Below are 25233 nucleotides of genomic sequence, written 5' to 3'. Positions count from 1 at the left end.
CCACATTGAATTGTCACGGGTGAGAAAGAAGCCAAGCGTTGGAGGAGGACACCATGAATTGGTAATGTTATTGGATTTCAACCAGGTCATGACCACATCAAAATGTTGACCTACACACTAATCCTAGCTAGCAGACTGATGCCCAGTAACGTGAATTCATTTTAGTGTTGATTCAGAGGCTTATATCCACTACACACAGAAGATTCATTTAAAAGTATAGAATAGGGTTGATATTTTGATAAGATCAAAGAAAGATTGGACTTAGATGTGGCTTACGGGCACAATTGAGCTACGGTTACACGGATCTAGAGACAGCCTTTGTCCTTGGAAGGTGAAATGAGCATGACATTATTTTGTGTTATGAAAGTCTATATCATGGCTTCCTGTCAATTATTTGAAAGTTCCAGTGAAGTCCGTGTAATGCAGATTATAAATGGTAAAATGATACCATTTTACACCTACTCAGATTACATGTCAATATTTTCTCCAGCTTTTACAAGCAAAACAAAAGGCTTCAAATTGCACTGTATCTCATGAACAACTGAATTTAATCTCCATTCCTGTAATTACAAAATCAAAGACTGCTTTTATAAAGAGATAAACAAACATCCATATGTATTATTGGATTTCACTGTGGTGATGGAGTTTAAGGTCTCATGCTGTAGCTGTCTGACCTGAATGAGGAGACAGAAACAAATAAATATGAACGGGCATACACCTCCACTCAGGCTATTCTATGGGGAGTTAACCTACATCTAGTACACCCACATCACATTGCTTCCTCTTCTCCGCTTGCAAATAAATCTGAAGGACAGACTTGAAGGGGGGGAGAGAGAGAGAGTGAGAGTGGTAAGGTGGGAAGAAGAGAGAGGGAGTATTGATTCCTTGATTCCCGTACCTCTGCCAGTGAGTGCAGAGTGTCAAGATCTCCCGCCAGGAAAAACAAATCACACGGCTGAAGTGATGGATGTGGCACTCCAGGATCCAGTGGTTTTGCCATCTGGATGGCCGACACTGTATATCAGCCTCATGAACAGCAAATTAAATTTACATTTGGACGGCTTCCCCAGGCTTCACCCGGCACAGATGCACCAAAAACAGCCCTCCACCACAACTCCCTTAATGGGTTTGATCTATCATTTCCAGGTCTACTATGTAAAGATGATGTCGGTCCGTGTTCAGAATGTGGAAATGATGTCGCAGTCCCAATAAAATCACATTAGATGCAGCCAAATGGATGTTAAGCAAAATGACATCACCTTTAATTTCCTTAAGATGAGTCAATACTAATCCAACTTGTAGATATATTTTGATGCACAGTCAAACATCAACAAAATAATAACACAAATTGAATAAAACTCCAAGTCCATCTTCATTTTTGGGACTTAAATGCATTATAGCCCTTCATCTGTTTTCTCATTTTGTGTTTGTCATTCGCATGCAAGCTCCAGAGTATGAGAATTTTTAGAACATAAATATTGCCAAGCATGCATTTGAGGGCTTAAAAAAAAATATTAGTACAAAAGGGATAAGTAGAGGTGTAAGGCTAAATGTATAGCAGCAGGTTATTCTGCTTAGCAAGGCTACATAGCTGAAAATCTAACCCAGCCCTGAAGAGGCTGCCATGCTTAAATTGAAACGACCTTTAACGCAGAGCTGATCAAATGGCCTGGAGCAAGACCATAAAAGAACATTGCAGAATAATGTTTTACAGTATACTTTTTTTCTGGTCTTTTGTTTGCCCTTTCCCATTCTCTACGAGGGTAAAATATATCGTGTTTGGCAGGTGAAGAAGTGCATTGAAAACAGTCTGAAATGGATTTGGCATTAGAGTAGATGTGGCAGCAGAATAATTAAGTACCTCCATATGTGCCGTGAATTTTGTTTATTTCTGATGCTTACTTTGTGAAAAAGAGATATGGAATCACATCATAAGAAATGAGGAGAAAAATATTGATTTAAACCTCTGCTCCTCTGCCCTTTATTTTCCACTCTCTTTTTTTTTAAGCTTTCATGGCTGGTTGTCCTCTAAATGTCAGAGGTGTTTCGTGATGGCTCTTAACAATCCCTTGAAGGGCTATGCAAAGCCACACAGTGCAACACAAATTGAGCATGCAAGTTGACAATTGTGCTGTGAACTTTAGCCTCCGCCGTTCCTCAAAAATCTGATCTTATTTCTGTAAGGATAGTGCTGCCTGGAAAGCAGTGTAGCAGCTGCTGCAGCGCCAGGCAGCGAGTGACCATGCTGACAGATAAATCCAGCAGCCAAACAGTGTAGCTGTCTGGATTCACATCTCATCTGCTCCACTCTTCTTCACCTAACCCTCTGGAAACACCGCTATTGGTAGTTCTGAGTGGGAGCCATCTTACCTCATTGATGCAGCTAAGTGTGCTCTGCCCTCACCACTCCACTGTGTGCTTCTCTCTTTTCAGACAACTGACGACTTGTTAGTGGCATCAGCCGAGTGTCCGAGCGATGATGAGGACATTGATCCCTGTGAGCCGAGCTCAGGTGGGTTAGGTTAGTCATCTCTTTTTATTCTACTTCTCTCTGGGTGTGTCAGTGTGTCTCTGTGTGTCATAATATAGTCCACCCCCACCACACACTCACTAACACACAGCATTTAAATGAGCAGATTGGAGTTTTAGTTATAGCTTGAAAAGCTACCACTGACTGCAGGATACAGCAAGCTGGAGGCTATCCATTAAGTCTGTCTGGGAAGTCTGCAATAGAGCATGGTTTCACTGGTTCTAATTTAATGTGTAGTAACATAAAATATAAATGTAATAAAACTTATAGAAGGCAATGACTTTTATTTATTTTCAGTTATGACCATAGTATTCATGGTCTTTTAAAGGCTCCATGAAACAGAAGATAGAGCTTCTTTAGCTTCTGTACTGTGAAGAATTTCCCAGTGAAACAGAATAGTTGATCAATGTACAGTTACAACAAGTGTTTATAAGTCAAATCCTTTGTATTTGATTGTCTAGCTAAAAAGTGGGCAGGCAAACACACATCTCTTCCTGTCTGTCTGCATATTGCTCTGTTAGCTACTAGACCCACAAACGGTGAAGTGCGGTTTTATGTGACCAGTGTGGTCACATTTGATTGGAAGAACTTTTGTAGACGCCCCTGAGTGCAGGATGAGTCACCAAACATTTCAAATCGTTTTACAGGAAGAGAAAAGACAGGGATTTTGATGTACTGATTTTTTGACATATATTTGGCGCATAACAAGAGATAAATGAACAATTAACACAGGATGTAAAGCTGAGAAAATGTATTTTTCATTTCATGGGGCCTTTAATGTAGTTTTGGCAACATTTATTTTAATAGCTTTAGGCTACTATGGACAACAGGAACATGGAAGGTCAGTTTGGCAAACATTTTAATTATGATAGCTTAAAGGGGACCTATTATGCTTTTCCTTATTTTCAGTCATATATATAATGTTACAGTGTCGAATGTTCATATTACATGTAGCCAAAGTGTCAAATATCAACGAGGTAAATGTATGTAGAAGTAATCGCTGTGAGCAAAAAGCACCAGCGTCAGACTGCTCTGAACACTCGGTTTCCAAAGTTTTTTCCACCCGAGCCTACGTTTGCTCGTGATGGATTTCTTTATATGCTCATCTCCAGGCACAGCGCGCAAGTTCACCGTTTTGTTCCGCTAACATTATGGGCAGCGTATTCAATTAGCGGCCCACGAGCCACATCTGGCCCAGAAGCATCCTCCAAGTGGCCTAGCAAGCTTGAATTAAATAGGCTACTTTAATAGCAATTTTAATATTTTAATTGTAATATTATTTTATAAAATAGCATTGTTATTGTGTAGCCTAAATAGTTCCTGCACTGTGGCCATGGTCTAAAATCCGAAAGCAGTCAGGAAACAAAACCAGCATTGCAGGATCTGAGTCAACTGGGAATGTGAGTTGTGCATGAGCAAGTGGGTGAAGGAGAAGAGTTGAATTGTTGCAGGAAGACAACAGTGGAAGGGTGAGTGAGAGTTGGAGAGAGGAGGAAGAGTTTGCTGTGTTGGAGTACAGAAAGTGTAGCTTAGTGTTACCGAAAAGATTTTCAAAGTCATGGCTGAATATTTGGCTGATTATTTAGCCGTCTTTCTGCAACAACTAAACTCAGAGTGAGACTTCTCCTTGAGCAAAACTTGGCCAGACACAATAACAAACAGACTGGATCAAGCAAAAGGTAAAGAGAAACATTTTATTTCTCTATGTGGTCCTTTCCATAAAGTTGTCAGACACTAATAATAACAATGTGAGCCTGTCAGTGGCAAAAACAAGCACTTTTGGTGGACGTACATGGAGATACTGGTAAAGAGAGATAGTGTGTTATTGGCTACTGTTATTGCCACTTGTTATGATTGTTATGATTGTATGCATTGATAACATTAGCTCTTTTTTATTCTGCTCCTGCACTTTGTGATGTGCCTGGGTCAGATATGAGACCAAAAAATTTTTTTTCAAAAGTGAAACAATAAACATTGCTATTTTTTTACTACATTGATTTGGACTTGTTTAAAATGTCTCATTACCAAAAGCTAAAAAAAAAAAGGTTTTTAAATAGGTTGCTGAAAATGTTTGGCCCATCTACATTTCCTGGTTTTAAAATCTGGCCCAATTGATTTTGTAATTGAATAGCCCTGCATGATGGCATTTTTCCATTGTTGTGGGGGTAGTCACGCCGAGCCATGACTCGAGTTGAGCTGGCACGCTGAGTGTTTTTCCATTATTACACAGTACAGCAAAGTGAAATAAATTGTTTACCTGTTGGAGGTGTGCTGGTCATCTCCAGCTCTTCATCAAACATCATCATCTCTGTGACTGTTTCTACTTGTATTATTCCTTCCTGCATTATTTCTAACTGATCAGCTGAACAAAGAGCTCCAAATATCTCCATGTGTTGTTGTGTCAACCGGTTACTAACGAAGCTCTACTAATTTGGTGAGGAACATGTTTAATTTCCTGTAAATTCTTCACAATAAAAGTGGCCTGTTATTTAGTCATTTAAAAGCTTTTAATTTGAAGCAGTAAAGCAGGAAATATTGAGTTTTCATCAGCAGTAACTTAATATGAGACTGATACATGCTGCCCCTCAGCAGGCTTCCAGAAAGCTTGCCAATCAGAACAGGGTGGGCACATCGAGAGGGGGGCCTTTTAAGAGACAGAGGCTGAACTGAGGGGCTGCGTAATGGGCCAGATAAGATAAATAAGGAGTTTTTTGAACTGTGAATCACGCAAAACTACTCTAGTGGAGTCCCAGAACAAAAAGAGCTGGGAATGAGCATAATATGTCCCCTTTCATGTGATAAACAGCATTCAAAGCTGATTGTTTGCCTGCCCTGCTTTTTTTTTTTTTTTTTTTTAACAATTTATTTATTATTTTTTTTAATGGAAATGTTGGGTGGTCCACCCCTTTGGCCCAGACTGAAATATCTCAAAAACTATTGAACTATGGATGAATTACCATGAAATTGGTAAATGATAATGAATCTTACTGATTATACGTTTCCCTCTAGTGCCACCATGAGCTTGACATCTGTGGTTTTGATTGAAATGTCAACTACTGGATAGAGTCACATCTCTCTCAAGATGAATTTGACCATCAGGTCAAAATGTTAATTTTTCCAGTGTTTGCTAAATACCTACAAAACTAATGACATTCCCATCAGCCTCAGCTGTACAGTACTTTGTTTAGTGCTAATTAGCAAATGTGTGCAAATGTTTACACTATAAACTAAGATGGTGAGTATGTTAAACATTATATATGCTTAACATCAGCATGTTAGCATTGTCATTGTGAGCAGTTACATGCTGACATTAGCGTTTATCTCATAGGACTGCTGTGAATAAGTACATCCTCACAGAGCTACTATCGTGGCTGTAGACTCTTGACTGGACTGAAATTCCATTAATAATTATTGTTCTTTGGCTTCCATCCATTGTGACAGAACTCAGCCGAGCATTGCCACAGAACTGTTTCTCTGAGAAATCATGCATAACTAAAACTCCACACTGCTCACAGTGTTTTGTATGTGTTAATGCAGCTGCTTCACCATGTTTTAATTGTGCACCTATTCGTCATCATCAGCTCATGGCATTTGTTAATATGTAAACAGGGGACTTCTCAGAAAGACAGAACATACAGTTGTAATTATCAGACCCACACGACTCCAGCACATGATACCAAAAAGAGTGTAGAGTGTGAAGGTTGATGTTTTACACAAGTGTGTAGAGGGTCCCCACTGTTGTTAATTAAATTCTACAGGAAGCAGTAGGAGTTCGTCCTGTTGTTTCTCACGTGCTGTTGTTCATGATAGCTGCACATAGCATCCCTTGGAGTTTATGATTGCAGCACATAGTGCTCAGCACATAGTGCTCTTAATAAAACAATAAAAAAATATTTAATTTTAACTGCATGTTCTAGCACCCTGATAAATATACAAGAAAGAAGCACTTCTTTCATTGCAAAATGTCTCAAGACACAGCTTCACTCTGACAAATTAGGATTGTAAATCTGTTTGTTCCCTACACTGCCGCCAAACTTTTAATCTCTTACCTTTCCACACATGGAAGGCAATTAAGTCTTAACCCGAGTGCCCGCCTATGAATAGAAGGATTTTTAAATGCATTCTGAAGTGATGAGAAGCACAGAGAACAATTAAGTCCAGACCCAAGGCCCCCCACTCCATCTAGATGTGCTATCGATCAGTATGTGGTCATAAAACCTCCACTAAATTAATGTCTGCCCCACAGCAAAGACTATCAACTTTCTAGTCTGTCTCTCTTCCTGTTACTCTGGCCTTCTTCTAGCAACATTAGCTTTCGCCACAGTTACTCTCTATCTATAACTCTGGCTCTCATCTTGGGTATTAGAGTGATATTCCCATCAGGCAACATCACAATAGGTACTTCCAATGTACATCTGCTACCTCTGTCAAATACCATACACAGGAGATTGTTCTGTGCACTGATTCACACTAGCAGCTTGCATTATGATATTTTTTGACAAGGGCATCTGCCAAAACATCAGTCGCGAACTGTGTGATGCTCAGGGACGCACATTCCCAGAGCAGAGTATCCCTCTCCCTCTGTGATCACTGAAGGGGATTTGACACCAGAGCTGCGGGCTCCCAGGGTGGCAGCTGTCTAACACCGTATCCTTATTAATATCTACATTCAGAACAATTCACACGCTCTGCCAAGCACTCACCACATCTCAGACGGTGTTGCTGTGCATAAAGAACTAGATCCACTGCTGATAAAGGGCTACTTTCTCATATTACTGTTTAGCCAACTCCTTTTAATGACGAGAATATATCATTTTTCAAGCAACACCTTGACAGTCTGTTCTGTCTGTGAACTCAAACGCAGAGGCCAGATGCTCACACTTTTGATACCTCGGGCTTCGCAGCACATGTATACAGGAGGATAATGTTGGTGCATAAGTGATCCCAAGAGGTGAGCTTTGAACCTGACTATTATGCGAGCTATCTATGGCCCAAGGTCAGCTCTAGATCATCCTGTATATCAGCGCGAGTCTCGTCCCACAGCAGTCCCTATCAGCCATTGAGTGACATCAATCGAGTAAACCTACTTATTGCCATGCTTTATTTCTCTTACCTCCGGAAACCATGGAAAGCCAGCTACACCAGCAGAGCTTATCACCCGGCAGGACTCAGATTAGATCATACTGCAGCAAATTGAATCCTCCCCCCTGGTTCAGGAAACCACAGAGGAATACACAGACCCATGATGCTGCAACACATCTGATCTGTAATGGGAGGCTGGTTCGGGGAGTGTGCATACACTCAGCAGCAGGGCCCTGACAGCTGAATATCACTGACTACCATTCTTTGTGATGCCTGTTGTGGAAATTGTTGAAGATTTTTTACGAGTTTAGCAAAATAAAATATGCAAAGTGCTTTAGCTTCCATGTGATCTCACCTCAAGTTCTTAGACTGAAAAGTAACAAAAGATATGCAGATATCCTGCATAATGACCTAATGTGCCTTAAAGGGCAATTCTGATGTTATAGAAATACTGTATAAATTCTGACATTTAGCCTGAAAGAGGACGGCATTTTCCACACAAAAAAAAATATGATTGTTCATTGAAAGGCCATGATGAAGTGTTGGCCAATCATCTGGAGAAAATATAGTTGTGGGCTCGCTTGTGTGAAAATAGCCTGGTGAACAGCCTGTCGAGATGGCGGCCGGCGCTGATTTTCAAGTGCCAACCCTCAGTTTTCATGGTGGAAGTTAATGGAACAGGTTGTTGCCGAGCTGCATGGGGTCAGATGGAACGGATGTCTCTTACCTACCTGCTTCATTTCATTGGCGTCATGCAGGCCGTTGATGGAGGGCAGCTGCTGCACGGCGACCCATATCCAAGGTTACATCCTGCAACTGCCTTTGTTCCTCATCATTTGGTTTTTCTCCTCAGAGCTTTTCTTTTTTTTCACTTTGCTGCTAGTCCTCCATATTGGCTCAAATTAGTCAGATTATACATTCCTAAAAAATATTAGAGTAAAATATTCTTTGAGGAAAACACAATAAATAAAGAAATCTAATATTTAATGTTGACCATTAGATCATTCAGAGCACTGAGTCTTGGGTAGAAGTTTATTACTTGTAACAATGTTTACCCAGAATTTGAATTAGATAATAAGCATATATTATTGTTATTGTTTCACTCTGTTAAGAATTTATGGAAAAGAGTATTGACTGAATTCTCAAAATATAAAATGGGACATTAATCTTTTTATACATTGAGGATACACAACATAGGCAGTGAACCAGGATATAAAAGAAAGTGTTCTGAACTTTTATTCAAACTGATGTTTTGATGGTAACCGATGATAATTTATTGTTGTAATGCACATATTTTTCTGTCTTTAAAAGGAAAACTCAGTGTACCAGGTCAAAATGATACTCTCTTAATTGATATGGGAGAAAAAAACACATCGTACACGATGCTGAAAAAAGTAATGTTAAAGAAAGTTTTTCTTGCTCTTGATTTCAGAATACACAATGTCTCTTCTCTGAACTTAAATTCTCTGATCTCAGCCTCTCATGTATTTTTTTCATTTTTTTTTTCAATATATTTCTACATGGAGTGCACAGAAGTAGAATATCTCCAAACGTAGCATTGAAGCATTGGCAGGGTGTTTATCTTTTATATTTTTACACCCTTACCTTCTCCACCATATTAATTATGTAACAAGCAGTCATGTGAAATATGATTTGTATGAAAGAAATGGGCTCCTTGTCAAATACAAGTACCAGCCTGCAGCCTCAGTGCAAGTTCTGGTATACGCACCCTTCTACATTTCACAAATAATCTCTGTGTCTTTATTCTTAGCTCCAGCAGCTCTTTACTGTGAATTGCCCATAGGCAGGTTAAGGTTAATCATCTCTAGTTTCCTCTTCTCTCCATGCTCTCTAACCTCTTTCTATCCTCAAGCATTATGCTGTGACATTAGCAGCTACTAATGTGTTTGACATTTGTTTTAATAGATTTAATTTATGGGTAGGAAAACAATACATAGAGTAAACCAATAAATCAAACCACAAATGAATACTCTCTTTAACCCCATGGCAATGACGAGGATGCACCCAGCCAGGAGTGAAAAAAATTAGGGTAAATTATTGTTTTAAAAGTAGCTGTGAGATTAATGAAACATTAAGAGCACTGTGCTGGCTTAAGAGGTCACTGCCCACATTTAATAGGTTATTCAATCATACCCAGCTGGAACTCACTGCGTGTTCATTCCTTCCTTTGCTGAACACAGTGGCATGCACCTTGCATGCCAACAGACTGCCGCTAGCAGAGATGGTTTAACAAATGAAAAATCCTTCCCAAGACTAGATGCCTATTGAATGTGATCAGAGCTCATGCCCGTCAAACTAAACATGTCTGAAGCAACAGCGATGACCTTCAAGCCTCACGCATGCTCTTTTGCAAAATAAATATTGCTATTATTTGCATGGTATGCCAATTCATGCAGACAATCTTATGGAATTTTGCCATTTTTGTTTTCCCACACTCTTTCAGTGAGGATTATGCCTTCCAAGTCTTCTTTCTACATCCTATTTTAAATGAAGTGTGTTCTCAAAGAAAACAGGATTTCACACTCACTGTCAGTCTTTCTCTTTACTGATCCCACCATATTTATATTTTCAATTATTTTTTATTTTTCTACCACACATCTTTTTGGTTTGCTGACATTGATGCTAACACAATGTGTCTGTTTATAAGTCTAAGTAGGGCATGAAAGATTTTGCATACCCAAGTAAAGAAAAGACACCCAACCAAAGGTCCGTTACGGTAATAATATAAGTCAGTTAGGGCTTGGAAATATTAGCCAACAATTCACAGTTGACCAATCAGTAAAATGCTTTTGGAAAATACACTGAAATGTTAACTCTGTCTGCATTTTTCTCTATTGATTTCTCCCTGTAGCAACAGGAAGAAAGACCTTTGATCTGTGCGCTTACAATACTGTTATTTCCTGAGCAAGAAAAGTAAAAATGTGTATCATATAATGTTGACCCTTATGTTGTGAATGTGGACTAGTCTCCAGTAAATGATACACTTCAGTGTGCTAAAACCAAACCATAGGCTGCAATGCAAGGTCGTGCATTTGCAAGGGAAGGTTAATGAGCACAAAAAAAACATTAGTGATCACAATTTCTATGATAGAGCCACTAATATGATTCCTAAAATAAGGTTTTGAGGATTTCAAGCAGAAATATTGGAATAACAGAGTGCCTTCATATGTCATAGACAGTTTGCAGAACATATTGTGTCAAAAATGTTTCAGAATTGAACAGTGCGAGTCTGGGTAAGATCTGGGTAAGTATTTGCAGCAGACTTCAGCTTTTATGCAGTCTTGAAGCTCCTGTTTATAGACCATAGGAAAGTGTAACCTAAGCATAAGACTCTTTAAGAATCTAAACAAGAGATGAACTCCAGACTTGTGGCGTTTATGCTGAGTAAGCTTAGCCCTCTTCTTTCATCTCGCCTCTTTTAGAGGAACCCCTCAGGGCAAAGGCTTAAACTGCAGCATACCTGTTACTGGGCTAAATCAAACACCTTTTAGTAATTCTCACTCGAACCTCATTTCATGCTCACTCAGCTCTCTGTTCATCATCCACCATCAGCATGTGCGGAGCCACTCCAGACTCACACATGCATGCTGTCATCAGGCATTCTGCCAGCATGTCACAAGTACAGGATGGCTTGCATCACTTCTCGAGGACACTCGGATAATTATAGAGGGAAGAGGGATTTAATAAGTGTTTTGGCTCTGCTGCAGTTGATACAGTGACCTGTCTGCAGACTGATCCCCAACTATATGACGGCTCTGACAGCTTGTGATTACGACTGGATATGTGAAGTAAGAAGATGGTATAACACTAATCTGGCTGAATAACAGCAATATGTCACTGAGCATGCCAACTAAGCCCGGGTCGCTCTGAAGGCTTCCCACAGCCACACCTCCTTAAGCTCTTAAAGATGCACGGTGCACGGCCCATGTTTATCAACTGTTGCACACAAAATTTCCTTTAATTACCCATCATGCTAAAAATAACACTGAATTACTTTGGCTGATACATAAACACAGCATTGCTGTAGTGCATCCATTTATGAAAAAGCATCGTCCATGCGTACTCTACAAAACTCTTTAAACCCATTACTACCATCAGTTAATGAAAGGTCAAGCCCAGTCTGTCCATTCAATATATCCTAAGTAGTCCTGGTTGCTCCATTACCTCTCAACAAGCCTCACACGCACCTGAAGTAACCCCCCCCAGCTCCACTCTCCGTGTTTTCCTTCATCCATGGCCCCGTCAACCTGCTCACCCTGTTACAAATTACCAAACAAATGAACCCTCTCGCTAGAGACAAATGAGGAAAAATAGTCTTTGAAGAGGACCATTTATTCAAATCCCGCTTGACAGCGTGGAATCTCTGATCCCATTCCTCTCCTTGAGAGCACATGGCAAAAGCAAGTCAGGCAAAAAGAAGGGGAATCACATCAGGCATTTCACAGGCTTTTAAATGACAAGTTCCATTGCACGAGCGCTAATATCTCTGAGAGGCGAGCCCGTTTAGCCATACTAAAGAATCCAGGAAGAGTTAAGAGGAAAGATGCTATCAAACAAACCCTGCAGTTACCAGAACATTGAAGCCAAACCAATCTCAGTGTTCATGTCATTGCACTCTTCAGTGCCTCTGTGTATGGCGAAGGTAATTCTTGGCCAGGCTATTTTCATTTTCCTCACTAATATTATGGATGAGGGTCATGTATGTGATCATCCATGCTTCTTTGTTTACGGTTTTCCTTGTGCATCTCTACAACAGGAATATCAGCAAGGCTTGGTGAAGGGAAATGATTTGTAACGAAATGACTGAAACATTAACTGTTGTCCTTGTGAATAAAACAGCAAGGACTTTATGATGGTCTGGATGTGATACTGTAATTCAAGTCTCGCTCTGGGATGAGACAGAGAGGAGAAAGTTATTCCGCCAGCTTTTACACAAGTGCAATCCTTCAAAAGTTAACCCCCCTGAGTTTACCTCTATCGCTGCACCCCCGCTATGCCACCATGAAGCTAGGTGCCACTTTAAGGTCATTTTCCTCACGTCTAATTTTACCCTTGGGTACGCTCGAGTAGAGCGTATAAGAGCAGCCATCATTTTAAACACTTGTTTCAGGCGCTATTTCTTTCTCAGTTTATGTGCCTTCAATCTGAGGTGATGGAGTGCTAATGAACAGACAGGCAGATGCATTTTGACTGAAGTCTTATGAAGCCTTCTTGAAGGCCTCGTGTCTGCCATATCACTTTGCCCAACTTGAGGGAAAGAAAGTCCAAGGTGCACAGCCAGACACACGGGTAACAAATGAGCCGCATCATCAGCTGTATCAATTAATCTGAGGGACTATGGAAGATCCCTGCCTGCCATCAGGTTGCTGTTTGATAGACACTGCTGGGACTAAATGCAAGCTAATGAGCTGTAATGAATGCTAATCTTTTTGAACAAAACATGGCTGTGTCAGCACTGTGCTAAATGTAGTGTTAATCCTTTAAGTAGTGGTCACTACCCAGCTTTCTTTGTTAAGATATTAAATTGGATTTGGCAGGGAAAGATTAGAGTTTCTGCAGATATCTTTCTGTGCGTGTAAGTTACATGTAAAATTAAATGAATGGATCACGTCGCTTACTTATTTAACATTTTGACTTTTCCAACTGTCGCCTCGCTGTAGGAGACAGCAAAGGTCTCATATACAACCCTCGAGTGCCACATCGAGAGCTCTCTCCTCCATCAACCTGCTATGTTATCTACACTTTCAACTTTTTGACCCCGAACAAAGGATAGATAGCAAATATGAAAGTAACTCACCGTTAATGCCCGCACAATGCTGGGGAAGAGCCGTGTCAACCAGTGGCTTTTGCCCACAAGGCGAGAGCATTCTTCACACCTGTCTGCAAGGATAAGTGGGCTTGTCACAAGCAGAGCTAATCTGTTGCAACGCTCAGTCACACTCAATCCCCCAGTGGTACTCTCCGCTTGTCCTTGAATGTCTGCTGGCATTGGAAGCTTACTTGGACCACTGATCAGTCTAACCATGGTGGAAAACATGTCAATGAACGGCAGGCAGCTTAAAGAACTTTTGCCCTTTACAGTTTTCATGCCCTTTTATGTTGGCATGAACAAGATCTACCTAAAATAGACACATGTGCCATCTGTGTGGGTCATTAGCCCATATTACACCATTCAAAGCAATTTTTGTTTGAACATTAAACTGTCGCTCAAGAAGAGAGATGAATGCAATCAAAAAGTGCTTTATCTCCAAGGTCATCGACACCGAGTGAGAGACAAAAGAAAGAAGAGTGAGGAGAGCTCTCAGACACATAAGGAAGGCTGTATTATGACTTGGACAGCATTCAAAATATGAATTGGGTGTGTTGATGTGCAATCACTTCCCTATTCACTAGCAGAAATGATCCCCAAAAGTGTACCGTCATACACTTACTAGTTTCTGTTTTAGAGGGATTTTTAAAGCTGGTTTGATATCAAAGCTGAAGAATGCAATTATTTTTTAAAACCAAAACACCTTCTAAAAAAGTTGTCAGAAAAGTGGGGCAGCAGAATGGGACATAGTAGTTAGTGATATTGAACATTTAAAGCTCATTATAGTGTAAATGGAGTGTTTGTAATGTCTGCAAATTGTTTGTTGGTACGTTTTAGCTTCTTAACTACAAATCATTAATACTTAACATTTTTGTCGACTGTTTTTAAATGTATTTTTGGTATCCTGCTAAAAAACACATCCAGGCAGCCATTGGTTTCTATTCATTTGCATATGGCACAAAAATGAAATGGCAGACTCCTGAAACTGGAATTTTCTAATCCATCACAGTACACATCAAGTCTTCATTGATATTTGCCAAAGTGGTGTTATCTATTGATTTAACTGCATTAACTGCACAAACAAGCAGAAATAATGTAATGTTGCCACAGTTAATAAATGCAGTCTTTATGTTCACTGTGGTAGTTTTAAGTTTCAAGAGTTTGCTAATTATATTATAAATTATATTGTAGATAAGAGAAATTGTTAGCTGTAATGTAAAGTATGTGATTTGTAGTAAATAAGACAAAACGTGTAAAATCACCTGTATGGTCCTTTAAATTGGCATTGCAATAACTATATGTTATATTCACTGGAATCTGAAGGACAGGCACACCTTCACCAACAAATCCTGAAGAACTGTCTTGCATTTATTTTGTGCTTGTTCGACATTGAAAAATTGCCACAAAAGTAGTATGTGGGATGGGATATGCTGTATCATCTCATTAATTCTGCCTGTCCTTCACGGACCGAGAAGAAACAACCTTTTTATACAACACTCACAGAAGTTAGTTTGTCATACTGTAAAATAAGGATGTGATGAGATGAAGAAAAAGGTGATTATGACGAACTTCAATTGTAGCAAAATTTTGTTTTCCATGTCATTTCCTTTTGATGTAAGAGAGTTTATTCTCCACTATGGATACTGAGTTCAAGTTTAGGAAGACAGTTACTCATGTGGAAATATTACGCTGACTGCTGAAGATCAAAGGATTGAAATTATAAAGAGACAATGTTGTGGTTTCTGTTTTAGAGGGATTTTTTTGAGCCGGTTCGATATCAAAGCTGAAGGATGCAATTATTTTCTAAAACGAAAAATGCTTTCTAAAAAAGTAGTCAGAAAAGTGGGGCAGCAAAATGGGACATAAGGGACAGAACGTGAGGAATGGATTTCAATAAATGTCAAATATTCATGTTAAAATATAAAAAAATATAGATAGCTGTCATTGTAGAAGTAAAATCTAATTAGTTTGATGACAAATGACTTGATCGCATAAATATTGATGAATATTCAGATGAATATCATAGTTACTATTAATGTATATGCCATTAGATTCTGTTCATGATCTCATCTTCCCTTTTTATGAATTCCACAAAGTGTCAATAACAATGATTTTTTATTAAACTGGCACTCTACAGTATGTGCAGGGGAATAAAAAAGTGCTCCATGTATTACTTCTTAGTGCTGGATCACCATTGCTGCACTATATTCTCACCAGCCGTTACACTATAAGAGTGTTTCAGCAACTCTTTGGCCAAGGACACGGAGCAGCAGATCAGTGAAATTCTGCAAAGCTTGTTAAAATACTTTTAACATGACTGTGCAGTCAACACAGAGAAAATATTCAGACCTACATCTCAGCACAGCTATTTATGTTTCTGTTGTTATTGTTAGTTTGTCCAGCGCAAATGCAAATCAAAGCTTAACATCTTCACATCGACATAAGTATGATCTGAACCCAGCTGTAAATCCCTCAAATATTTTCTTTTTTTTTTTTTTTTTTTGCCCCGATCCAGTGGAAACAGATTGCTTTCATTTCCAATTGTTAGTGTTGAGTGTTTGGATTTCACAAACGCAACAAAGGCGGCTTAAGCAGAAATGATGACTGCTACAAAAACACACAGTGAGATGTGCCAGGAGGACTGAATAATATCAGGGGGCTGACGTGTTTTCAGAATATGCTCCATTGAATGGCAGGATTTCAAAACAGAAGTGGGGACAGCCTTTGGCAAAATCTGCTGAGTCAATTGAAGAATTGTCTTGCCTGAAATATTTATTTTCAGTGACTATGTGGTACAGTCATGCTGCGTGAATGTATAGTGACTGTTGGGAATGCGTTCTGCTCATTCATGACTGTGCTGTTAAACACGTAATGAGCTGTGAGCTTTAAACTGTGTTTCTCGTATGAATCGAATTCTTGACGGTTTTTTGTTTCTGAATTAAGCAAATCTCTCCATCCTACAGTACAGCCTCTCACCTTCTTCACACTCCCATGTACAGTTCAGTGACTGTCATCAGAATAATGTTCTGCAGGAATTAAAATGCCAGTGGGCAGTAGATTAGACAGGTGAAATGACATGTACTTAAGTTGACAAAAATGTCCAGCTCATACATTTATCGAAAGTGAGGGTGGTGCAGGAATGACTGTGTAGCATTTCCATATAATTTCTACAGTAATGTAAGGTTTTCTGACTGCCAAAGGATATAAAATATAGTCTTTAAGAGTTTTATAAGAAAATCTACATGGGGTATTTGTGTCTCATTTAAATGTTTGGGTCATTTTTGACAGTTTTAGCTGGCATAGCAATGGGATTGTTAAATTCTTTAAGATTCAGATTCTTCATTTTCATAGATTTCATAGATTACTTTGTAACTGCATGCTGTTCTATTAGGTGGGAAAACCAATTCTATATCTACTTTTGGCTTCAGCAACCTTGAGTCATGATGTCTGTGCTATCATTCAACACTGATCCACACATGCCGCAAGGAGAAATGCACCCATTCACTACCATCGATCTGGTAATGATGATGAACTGTAAAACACAGTGAATAGAGTACGTTTGTGGTAATCATACCTTTGTCTCCCTTGCAGCCAATCCCACTGGCGCTGGACCGAAGGGTGACCCAGGTACATCAGAGGTCTTCCGGGAGTCCAGCAGCACTACAGGGATGGTGGTTGGCATCGTAGCAGCGGCGGCACTTTGTATTCTCATCTTGCTTTACGCTATGTACAAATACCGGAATAGAGACGAGGGTTCGTACCATGTAGACGAGAGTCGCAACTACATCAGCAACTCGGCACAGTCCAACGGCACTGTTGTCAAAGAGAAACCAGTCAACACCGCAAAGACCTCAAGCAAGAACAAGAAGAACAAGGACAAGGAGTACTATGTGTGATTATCAAAGCTTTGGTCTCTGCTGGGCCACTTTAAACATTTATCGAAAAGACAAATCAGGACATCGTGTGTACAGTATAATAACAAAGATGAACCTTATTTAGTCGTTTTTTCCGATAAGACAATGCTCTGAAAAGTAAATATGAGGAATGAAAAAAATACCTTTCTTTAGACTCAAGCACTCAAGACAGTTTTAATGACTACAAGATGTACTGTCCAGAGACTGATGGATAAACATCTTTGGCAACCAGTTGAAAACGAACTGAATACATATCTTACATGTCAACCAAACATAAACCCATCTGTGACTTGTTTCCTTGGGAAGGATAATGTGATCGGACTCCCTTGTTTCTGGTAAACAGAGGAGCACAGATGCACTTTGCAAAGGAAGATTCAGCATTACAAACTCAATGTGTTCATTTACATTGCCTGTGTTTGTGTTGCTGGGACTTTTTTTCTAGAGAAAATGACACAATGCATAAATAAATACATACATAAATACGCCAAACATTTACTGTGGAGAAAAATGAAGAGAAAAAAAAAATCGGGTGACGGTGAATTCATAGAGAAAAAAATTATCCCTGATGGATGTCTGCGGAATCAGCCAAAGCACTCACTGAAGAGGCAGTGATGGCCGGTAAGGACTAATATCTGGCTGACTGAGCTGCTGCAGTGCAAATATGATAACGGACTGCAGTTTCTCTTGAAAGACTTACGTTTTAAAAAAGAAGAAAATGTCCATTGTGCCAGTAAGAAATCTGGAGGCCTTCGTTTTCACATCGTGTGAACTCAAAGGAGAGAGTTCCCTCAGAATTCGGGGGATGTCTCAAAAGTGATCATTCGGGAGCCATGCACGCAAAATTATCTTATTACAGTACATATGTTTATATACAGTACAACCACATCTATATGTGCTTTCTGGACTGTGACAAAGTGGTGTTTTATAGCCTGTTGTATAGATGATGCAAACTATAACTGCTCCTCAACCATTTTTGGAATAAAACTATAAAAAAAAGGACAAAAAAGAAGACATAAGTGTTATTAAGTGTTGCTAGACATAGAAATTTTATGAAGACATCTGCATTATTTTTTTTTTCAATTGGATTATTTGATTCTTCCCTGTTTTTACATGTGTTCCTATATAGTTTTTATACAAATGCCAACCTGAGATAGATGATCCCAGACCAGTAGCAGCCTAACCTGTCCCAAAAACTGCACATGAATGCGGAGAGGCATGGCATGACAACCTGTGTGGCTCTCTCTTAAGGATACTGGTAGAATCACTGCCTTCCTCCTCAATCCTCACTTAACATGAGTGAGAATGAAGACCAAGAATATGAGTGATAAGGATGATGGATGATGATGATGATGATGATTAAGATAAATTTACCTGCTGTGTGTGTTTCCAAGTGGTATTATAAGATTGTCCGATGTGTGCTTGGGCTGATGAGAAACCTGAGGAGAATAACTCAAATAAGTCTCCATTTCAACTGTTCTGTGTTTGTTCTGTCATTCTGTCAGTCAATTCTGCTTTCCAGAGACCTGTACTTGGAATGAGTATGAGGAAAATGACCATGAACTATAAATGCTGATCATAAATTCTCTTTGTTTGCTCCTCTTTTATTTCTTCTTGAGTGTTTTATGTTAAATTGTAACTCTTCTTGTACTCCAAGTAAAAAAAAATAATTATAAAAAACTAGTTTTGAAAAATCTAATGAATAAAATATTACCTAAGTGAACTTAAACCAGTCTATGACAAAATGTATCAGAGAAATATGCAGGTATGGTGATTTTTTGTGTGCGTGTGTGTGTGTGTGTGTGTCATCCTGCACTCATTTTCAAGCTTTACCGGCCTGTTTTTTGTTTGTTTGTTTGACCTGGTTCATGTCTGTTTTTCTATAATTTAGGGAATAATTTGGTGTTTGTTTTACCATTGAATCCATTCATGTATTACATGTTTAGTACATGCTAAAGATAATAAGCACTCCAGAGGATGTGTCACATTCACACTACAAAGTTTAGGGTGGGTTGTACATATAGAAAATACAGCTAGTGGCTGTAAATCCCTGGACAGGCTATCAACAAGGCTTGCTGTCTGAAAACTTTAAATATTACATTTATTTACACTCAATTTGGTCAAATGAAATAAAAAACAACTATGAAATGAACTAAAAATCTAAGTTTGAAGACATATTTAGATCACTCTATGTATTGCTTTTAAACATTCTGAGCTATCTTGTGTAAAATTGAAGACACCTATCTAGACACCATGTTAGTTTTTTTTTTTATCTCTTTAGATAAACTGTGCGCCCCATCAGATAAGGCGCCGCCATAATCGTCTGGCTAAATTAACTTTTAGCACTAAGCTATTACTAGACTTTAAATTGAAGTCACAAACTCTCAACCTCACAGTGGATATTCTACCCTAAAGTCTAGTGATATTCTGACCAAGGATCAGATTCAGCACTTGACACTGAAGCATCACTTGACACGTACAGTTCATCCCTACAAGGGTGTTAGTAGAGACAAGAGGAGCGGAAAGTGGTACTTGTTAGATCAACGGCTCTACATTCTACATGGAGATTTGATTTGATTCTCAGATACTGGGGATGAACAGCAGTAAAAGCACAAAGGTGTAGGCTTAGTTGGATTTAAACCTTCGCAGCAAACAGATGGTTCCTCAAGAGAGTCCACCCGAGTGTCACAGCTCTTCATCAGCTGCTCAAGCAGCTTTCTAATGTGATGATGTGTAATGTGTGATATGTTACTGATCTCCATATGGAAATTCTTCATTGCAGTTGGCAGAGTCTCACTCAAGGACACTTCATCAGGGCAGGTGTTCACTAACACAATATCACATATTAAACTGTTCAGACCAAAACTCCAGTGTTAAAAAAAACAAACTCACGCTGGTGTGGGTGTTATACAATGCAGGAAGTCCCATTTCAAGTCTGTGAAAAGATGGTTTTAAATTAAATTTCAAGAAGTTCTTTATTTTTTCTCTCAATAATATGTTTTGAAAAAAACATCCAGACGTATTATTTATTAAGAGCTGAAAACTCAAAAACTGCTGATCAGTTTCATGGTTTCATAAGCACTTTCTCTGGTGGATTGAATAGCTTTGACTGACAGTGGTAACATAAACAAACAACCCCAAAGCTAAATTCTGATTGGTGCACAGCTGTACATGACATCACTTCTTTTCCAACTGAACCCTGCTCACTTAAAACCAATGAAGGGAGCGCAGACAAAAACACAACACTACTCGTCTCTCATGTGAGATAATCAAAAGTGTGTGTTCATGTAGAACCCCGTCACTTACAGTGAGAGGCTGATGGAGAAAATATGTTTACAGGGCCTTTAAATTATCCAGCATCCATGAGTTTGAAGACTTATCAGATGAACACTGCACAGCACTTTATGAGACAGGACTTTACCTCTTTGTATAGTATAGTATATCATGGTGACAATACTTTCTTCCTCTGTGTGCACAATAGTGCCATTAACAGTATAATTACAACAATTTACCAGGAGTTGCACATAAATAACTGGCCATTAAATTGTGATGGCAGGTCAAGTGTAGTCAGGTTAAACTTGTTTGTGTGTGTGTTTTTTGGTTTGTTTATTTTTAATCCCTACTGTGCAATTGCAGTAGTCTCATTGAAATGAATGATGAGGGCATACTTTTTTGTATTTAATCTTTTTTTATATATTTTGCATGCACATTAGTATAAATTTCTGCTTGTAAGACTGCAAATTCATGACATACTGTATATATCCCATATTTTGTCATGGAAATGCAACAATAACAACATATTTTTCAACACTGATCACCAGTACATTTCTTATTATGATTCCTTTATATGTCCTCATGGGAACATTTTCTCAGTGCAGCATAAATATCGCGGCAAGGAAAGTTTAGGATTGAACATATTTCAATAGAATATTTGACAGTATGGTATGGTATGATATAAATATAGGACAATACAGCACAGGATAAGACATATTGTAGGTAAGGTGAGGCTAAATCTGAGAGTACTGTATTGTAGAAAGAGGAAAAAAGATGAGCAGGTTTGGGGCCAAACAGGAGAAACATTGAAAGAAACATTAAAATAAGAATAGTCTGGAACACCATTTTAGGAGCCAATATACAAACCAAAATCTAGATTTTGTCAAGATTAGGGGACTGCTTGAATAAGCAGATGGAATCACAGGAAATTTCTCAGACTCATACATTTATACATTAAATAACTTGTTTGACTATGGTGATTATCTTAATGATTCTATGACTACACAATAGGAGTGCTTGTTAGGCACAAAGAGACCAAGAGGGAGTTTCCTTTAAAGTATTTATCCACAAGAATGAGTCTTTTTCCTGCCCACAGACAAACAACATACTGGGACATCCAAATATTTCTGGCTAATAATCTTCAAAAATCATTATAAACCCAAACATATATAATCCATCCAACAAACTGAAGTCAGTTGATCAAAAATATACCTAAAATGTGTATCAATATGTTGTACAATACATTTGAAGGTATAATTATTTCTGTGTAATCCATTTGGATCTGCGTTTGGATTACTAAAGTGAAAATAAAGAGACTTTTCTTCACTTATTCAAGAAGCTTCATCCATTCTGCTGACTGCTGGGGAGTCCTTTTAACCTCTGTGGGTCTTTCACACCTCAATGTCACTTGAGAGTCACTGAAGTCACACGAGTTGTACAGGAGTCATCAGATCTCACATAAATTTAAGTGTGAATTGCTGTGATATCATTTGGGAATATATGTCAGAGTAGCAGTGTAAGTAGCAGATAAGTGGTACTGCAGACCCAACACCACCTCCCCCACTTCTCAGGGACAGTTGATCCAGTTTCACATACACTGCATGCATGGAGCTCCTTCTCTCTTCTTTCAAACCATCTGTCTTCTCTGTCCAAAATTTGTACATTTCTCTTCTCTAAGTGTGTGTTGACCTACGAAGTTGGCCCTCTTGTAATGGATCATTCAAGTATACAGCAGTTATTTTTTCTTTATGATGTATAGGTCAGCGCATTCCTTTTGCAATGGCTGAGATGAAATGAAATGACTCAAAGCACCCTATGTTTGTACATAGGGTGCTTTGAGTGGATGTGCTGCTGTCTTAATATGACATTTGATTAGAAAAATACAGGAATGAAATGTTTTTGTCCTACATTTCTCAGGCCACATATGAAGTGACTGAGTTTATGTGTTCCATGAAGATTCCCAATTCATGGTTTATTATCTTGACCTCCACATGCAATATCTTAACCAAAGGCTGCTGTTCCCTTGCGGCTGTATAAAGCTTTCCTCTCTCCATATATAGCGCTATAGTGGAGTGGAGAGTGCAGCTGTGTTTCTGTCAGTTGAAACCAGCCTTGTACTTTAGGTAGATGGTGTTCAGGCAAGGCCAAGCTGGGCAAATACCTGATCTGGGCAAAGAGTCATTCTGCTACTTAGTTATGGTCTCCACTGCCTTAACAGTATACCTGTGATGTACACTATGAGATACATGGTGACACAATGGTTTTATGTTTATGTCTTCTGTGTCTAGTTGTATAACTACCAAACACTATTGATACAGTCCTCACACATTTCATGGCTAGGTACTTGGTAACAATGTATGCCAATCAGAAACTAAAAAACTAATGGACATAGCGACCATGACATCACCCATTGGTTTGTGGTCTCCCGTTTTGAAGTTTGCATTTTGACCGGAGTGACCAGAAGTGACCATATTTAGACGAGAGGGTGATGCTGACCCTAACGCTAGCTGCTAGCTTGGTGCATTTACAGTCTATGGTTAACTGTGATGCTAATGCTAATGCTAATCTTGTCTAGCTAAAAACAGGCTTAAAACTATTAAAACAAAATGTACTTACCGGAAAAACCTGAACATCCAACTCCTTAGAGGGTCTTTTAGTACAACCAAATGCTGAACAAGACTTTTTAGGCGAACAAAATGTTACAATTAATTTTCATAAACTGAAAGCACACTGAAATAGCAATAGCTAAGGCTACACCTATACTCTGTGAATCTGGGGTTACGCCATGGTTACGTTACATAACCAATGTTGTCACCGTGGCAATGTCTAGCCTGTGACAGCACCCAAATGTCACTCAAAGCAGCCATGCCCCAAATTATGCATAACTTTTAGCCTTTATAAAATTTAAACATGTGAGTTATATGAAAATTCACCCCCTCATACAGTTGTCATGAACGGGGAAATTATCTATAGAGACCAAAACTGGTTTTGTACCAGGCTGTTAACATGTTTATTTCTGCCGTGAAGATGGGCATTTTAACATGGGGGTCTATGGGGATTGACTCGCTTTTGGAGCCAGCCTCAAGTGGCCATTCAAGGAACTGCAGTTTTTGGCATTTCTGCGTCGGCTTCATTTTTCATTGTTGATTGTTTTTCATTGTTGGTTGCCGCTTGATATCAATGAGTTACTGGATGATAGCCTGGGAGGGGCTCCTATTTTGTGTATCTTGGGGGGTCCATGCATGTAATCGCCTCCTGGGGGTAGTGTATGGTCCTATCAATAACTTAGTCCTACTGCAGTTACTGTAAACTGGCAATTATTTCTGATAAATGCTGCTTGAATTTCTGTGTAGTGTTTCATGCATGTTGCTCAGGAATCAGTACCTTAAAACTCATGTTAACAACACAACAGTCTCATGGTCAGAGTAATGATATTCTGGTCCTTACTTATCAATGTCAAAACCCTACTCTGTTGAATGCCTGGTATGCAAGGAGGTGGTTATGCACTGGAAAAGGCTGCTGAAATTTTTGACCTCGGTTGTTCTTCCCCTGCCTCTGCAATAGTATATTGTTGTCACGGTTTGCTGATTCTGCAGCTGTGTTAAGATTTGCCACTGGCACACTTAACTACGTGGCTACCAATTCTCTCTCTGTCTGGGTATGGTCACTATGTAAGTGGTTCGTTACCCTCTTCTCCTGGATGACCTGTCATACTGTTGTCCCTCCAGCACCAGGTTTATTCCTCTGCCCTTTCAGTGTTACATAAATTTATATTGGCAACACCTGGTGTATCTGAATTCCTCTGTTTTAGGGCATCAGTGGTGATGTGGATTCTTTTACAGTGAAGTACAGGCATTAGTTGTTTGGGTTGAGTCCATAATGTCTCACTAATCTCCATTTTACAATCTGCCATTTTTAGGGGGAGCATCTTATAGACTGGAGTTAACAATTGCTCTATTTTAGAGTTATCTGACAGCAGCAGAGAAATAATATAATGTTCTCATCGTATTTTAACCGCCTGTATAAGTTGTTAGCAGATTGAATTTATTTGTTTGTTTCACAATGAACTCGCAAAGCTATTCACTGTCATTAAATACTGTTATGTCCTTGTCTAACCTACAGTTTATCTTCAAGACAACACAACTGCTCTTCACATTGTTCCACAGAGCCCCTAGTGGTCAAATATTCACCAAGTCACTAAGTTTAGAATTTTAGATAATGGACCCAGATAGTTTCTATGTTTTGATTGCGTTCAAGATTCTTAATGATATAATTTTAATGTTGTTTTCCTTAATTTGCTCTCAGTGGGTCGATTATGCACATTCGTTTGTTTCCAGTAGCCGGCAACTCACTCAAGCCTTTTCCCTCCTGGGGTACACTGTATATGCAGCTCACAAAACTCAGTGAATAATGAAATAACAATAACAAGCTCACAGCTTTATATCAGCACGGATCGTCTATGCCAATACACGAAAACTCATAGGGTGGGGAAGTATTTTTAGCAACACGCTTATCCTTTCCTCTCATCCTCCCTCCTCTGCATCTCTCACTTTCACACACAATGTCTTTGCCCTGTCTTTTGCATTCATCTTATGCCATTTCCCCTC

General features: G+C 39.1%; 1 protein-coding gene across 14 annotated transcripts in view; it reads left to right on the top strand.

Moving 5' to 3' along the window:
- Positions 1-19496, top strand: part of LOC137196888 (neurexin-1a) — a 270048-nt gene extending 250552 nt beyond the window's left edge. For 2 of the 14 annotated variants that reach the window (XM_067609837.1, XM_067609835.1), the window contains 2 exons: positions 2434-2521; positions 17034-19495. In XM_067609837.1, the coding sequence (XP_067465938.1) occupies positions 2434-2521; positions 17034-17338 (393 nt within the window). In that variant the 3' untranslated portion in view covers positions 17339-19495. Of the gene's footprint in view, positions 1-2433; positions 2522-17033 lie in introns of all 14 variants that reach the window. The other 12 variants (XM_067609843.1, XM_067609844.1, XM_067609836.1 and 9 more) reach the window with 11 other exon arrangements.
- Positions 19497-25233: the final 5737 nt, after the last annotated feature.

The sequence above is a fragment of the Thunnus thynnus genome, chromosome 14, assembly GCF_963924715.1.
Source record: "Thunnus thynnus chromosome 14, fThuThy2.1, whole genome shotgun sequence".
Taxonomy (NCBI): Eukaryota; Metazoa; Chordata; class Actinopteri; order Scombriformes; family Scombridae; genus Thunnus; species Thunnus thynnus.
The sequence above is the reverse complement of the archived record's forward strand: the minus strand, read 5'-3'. Positions and strand labels throughout refer to the sequence as shown.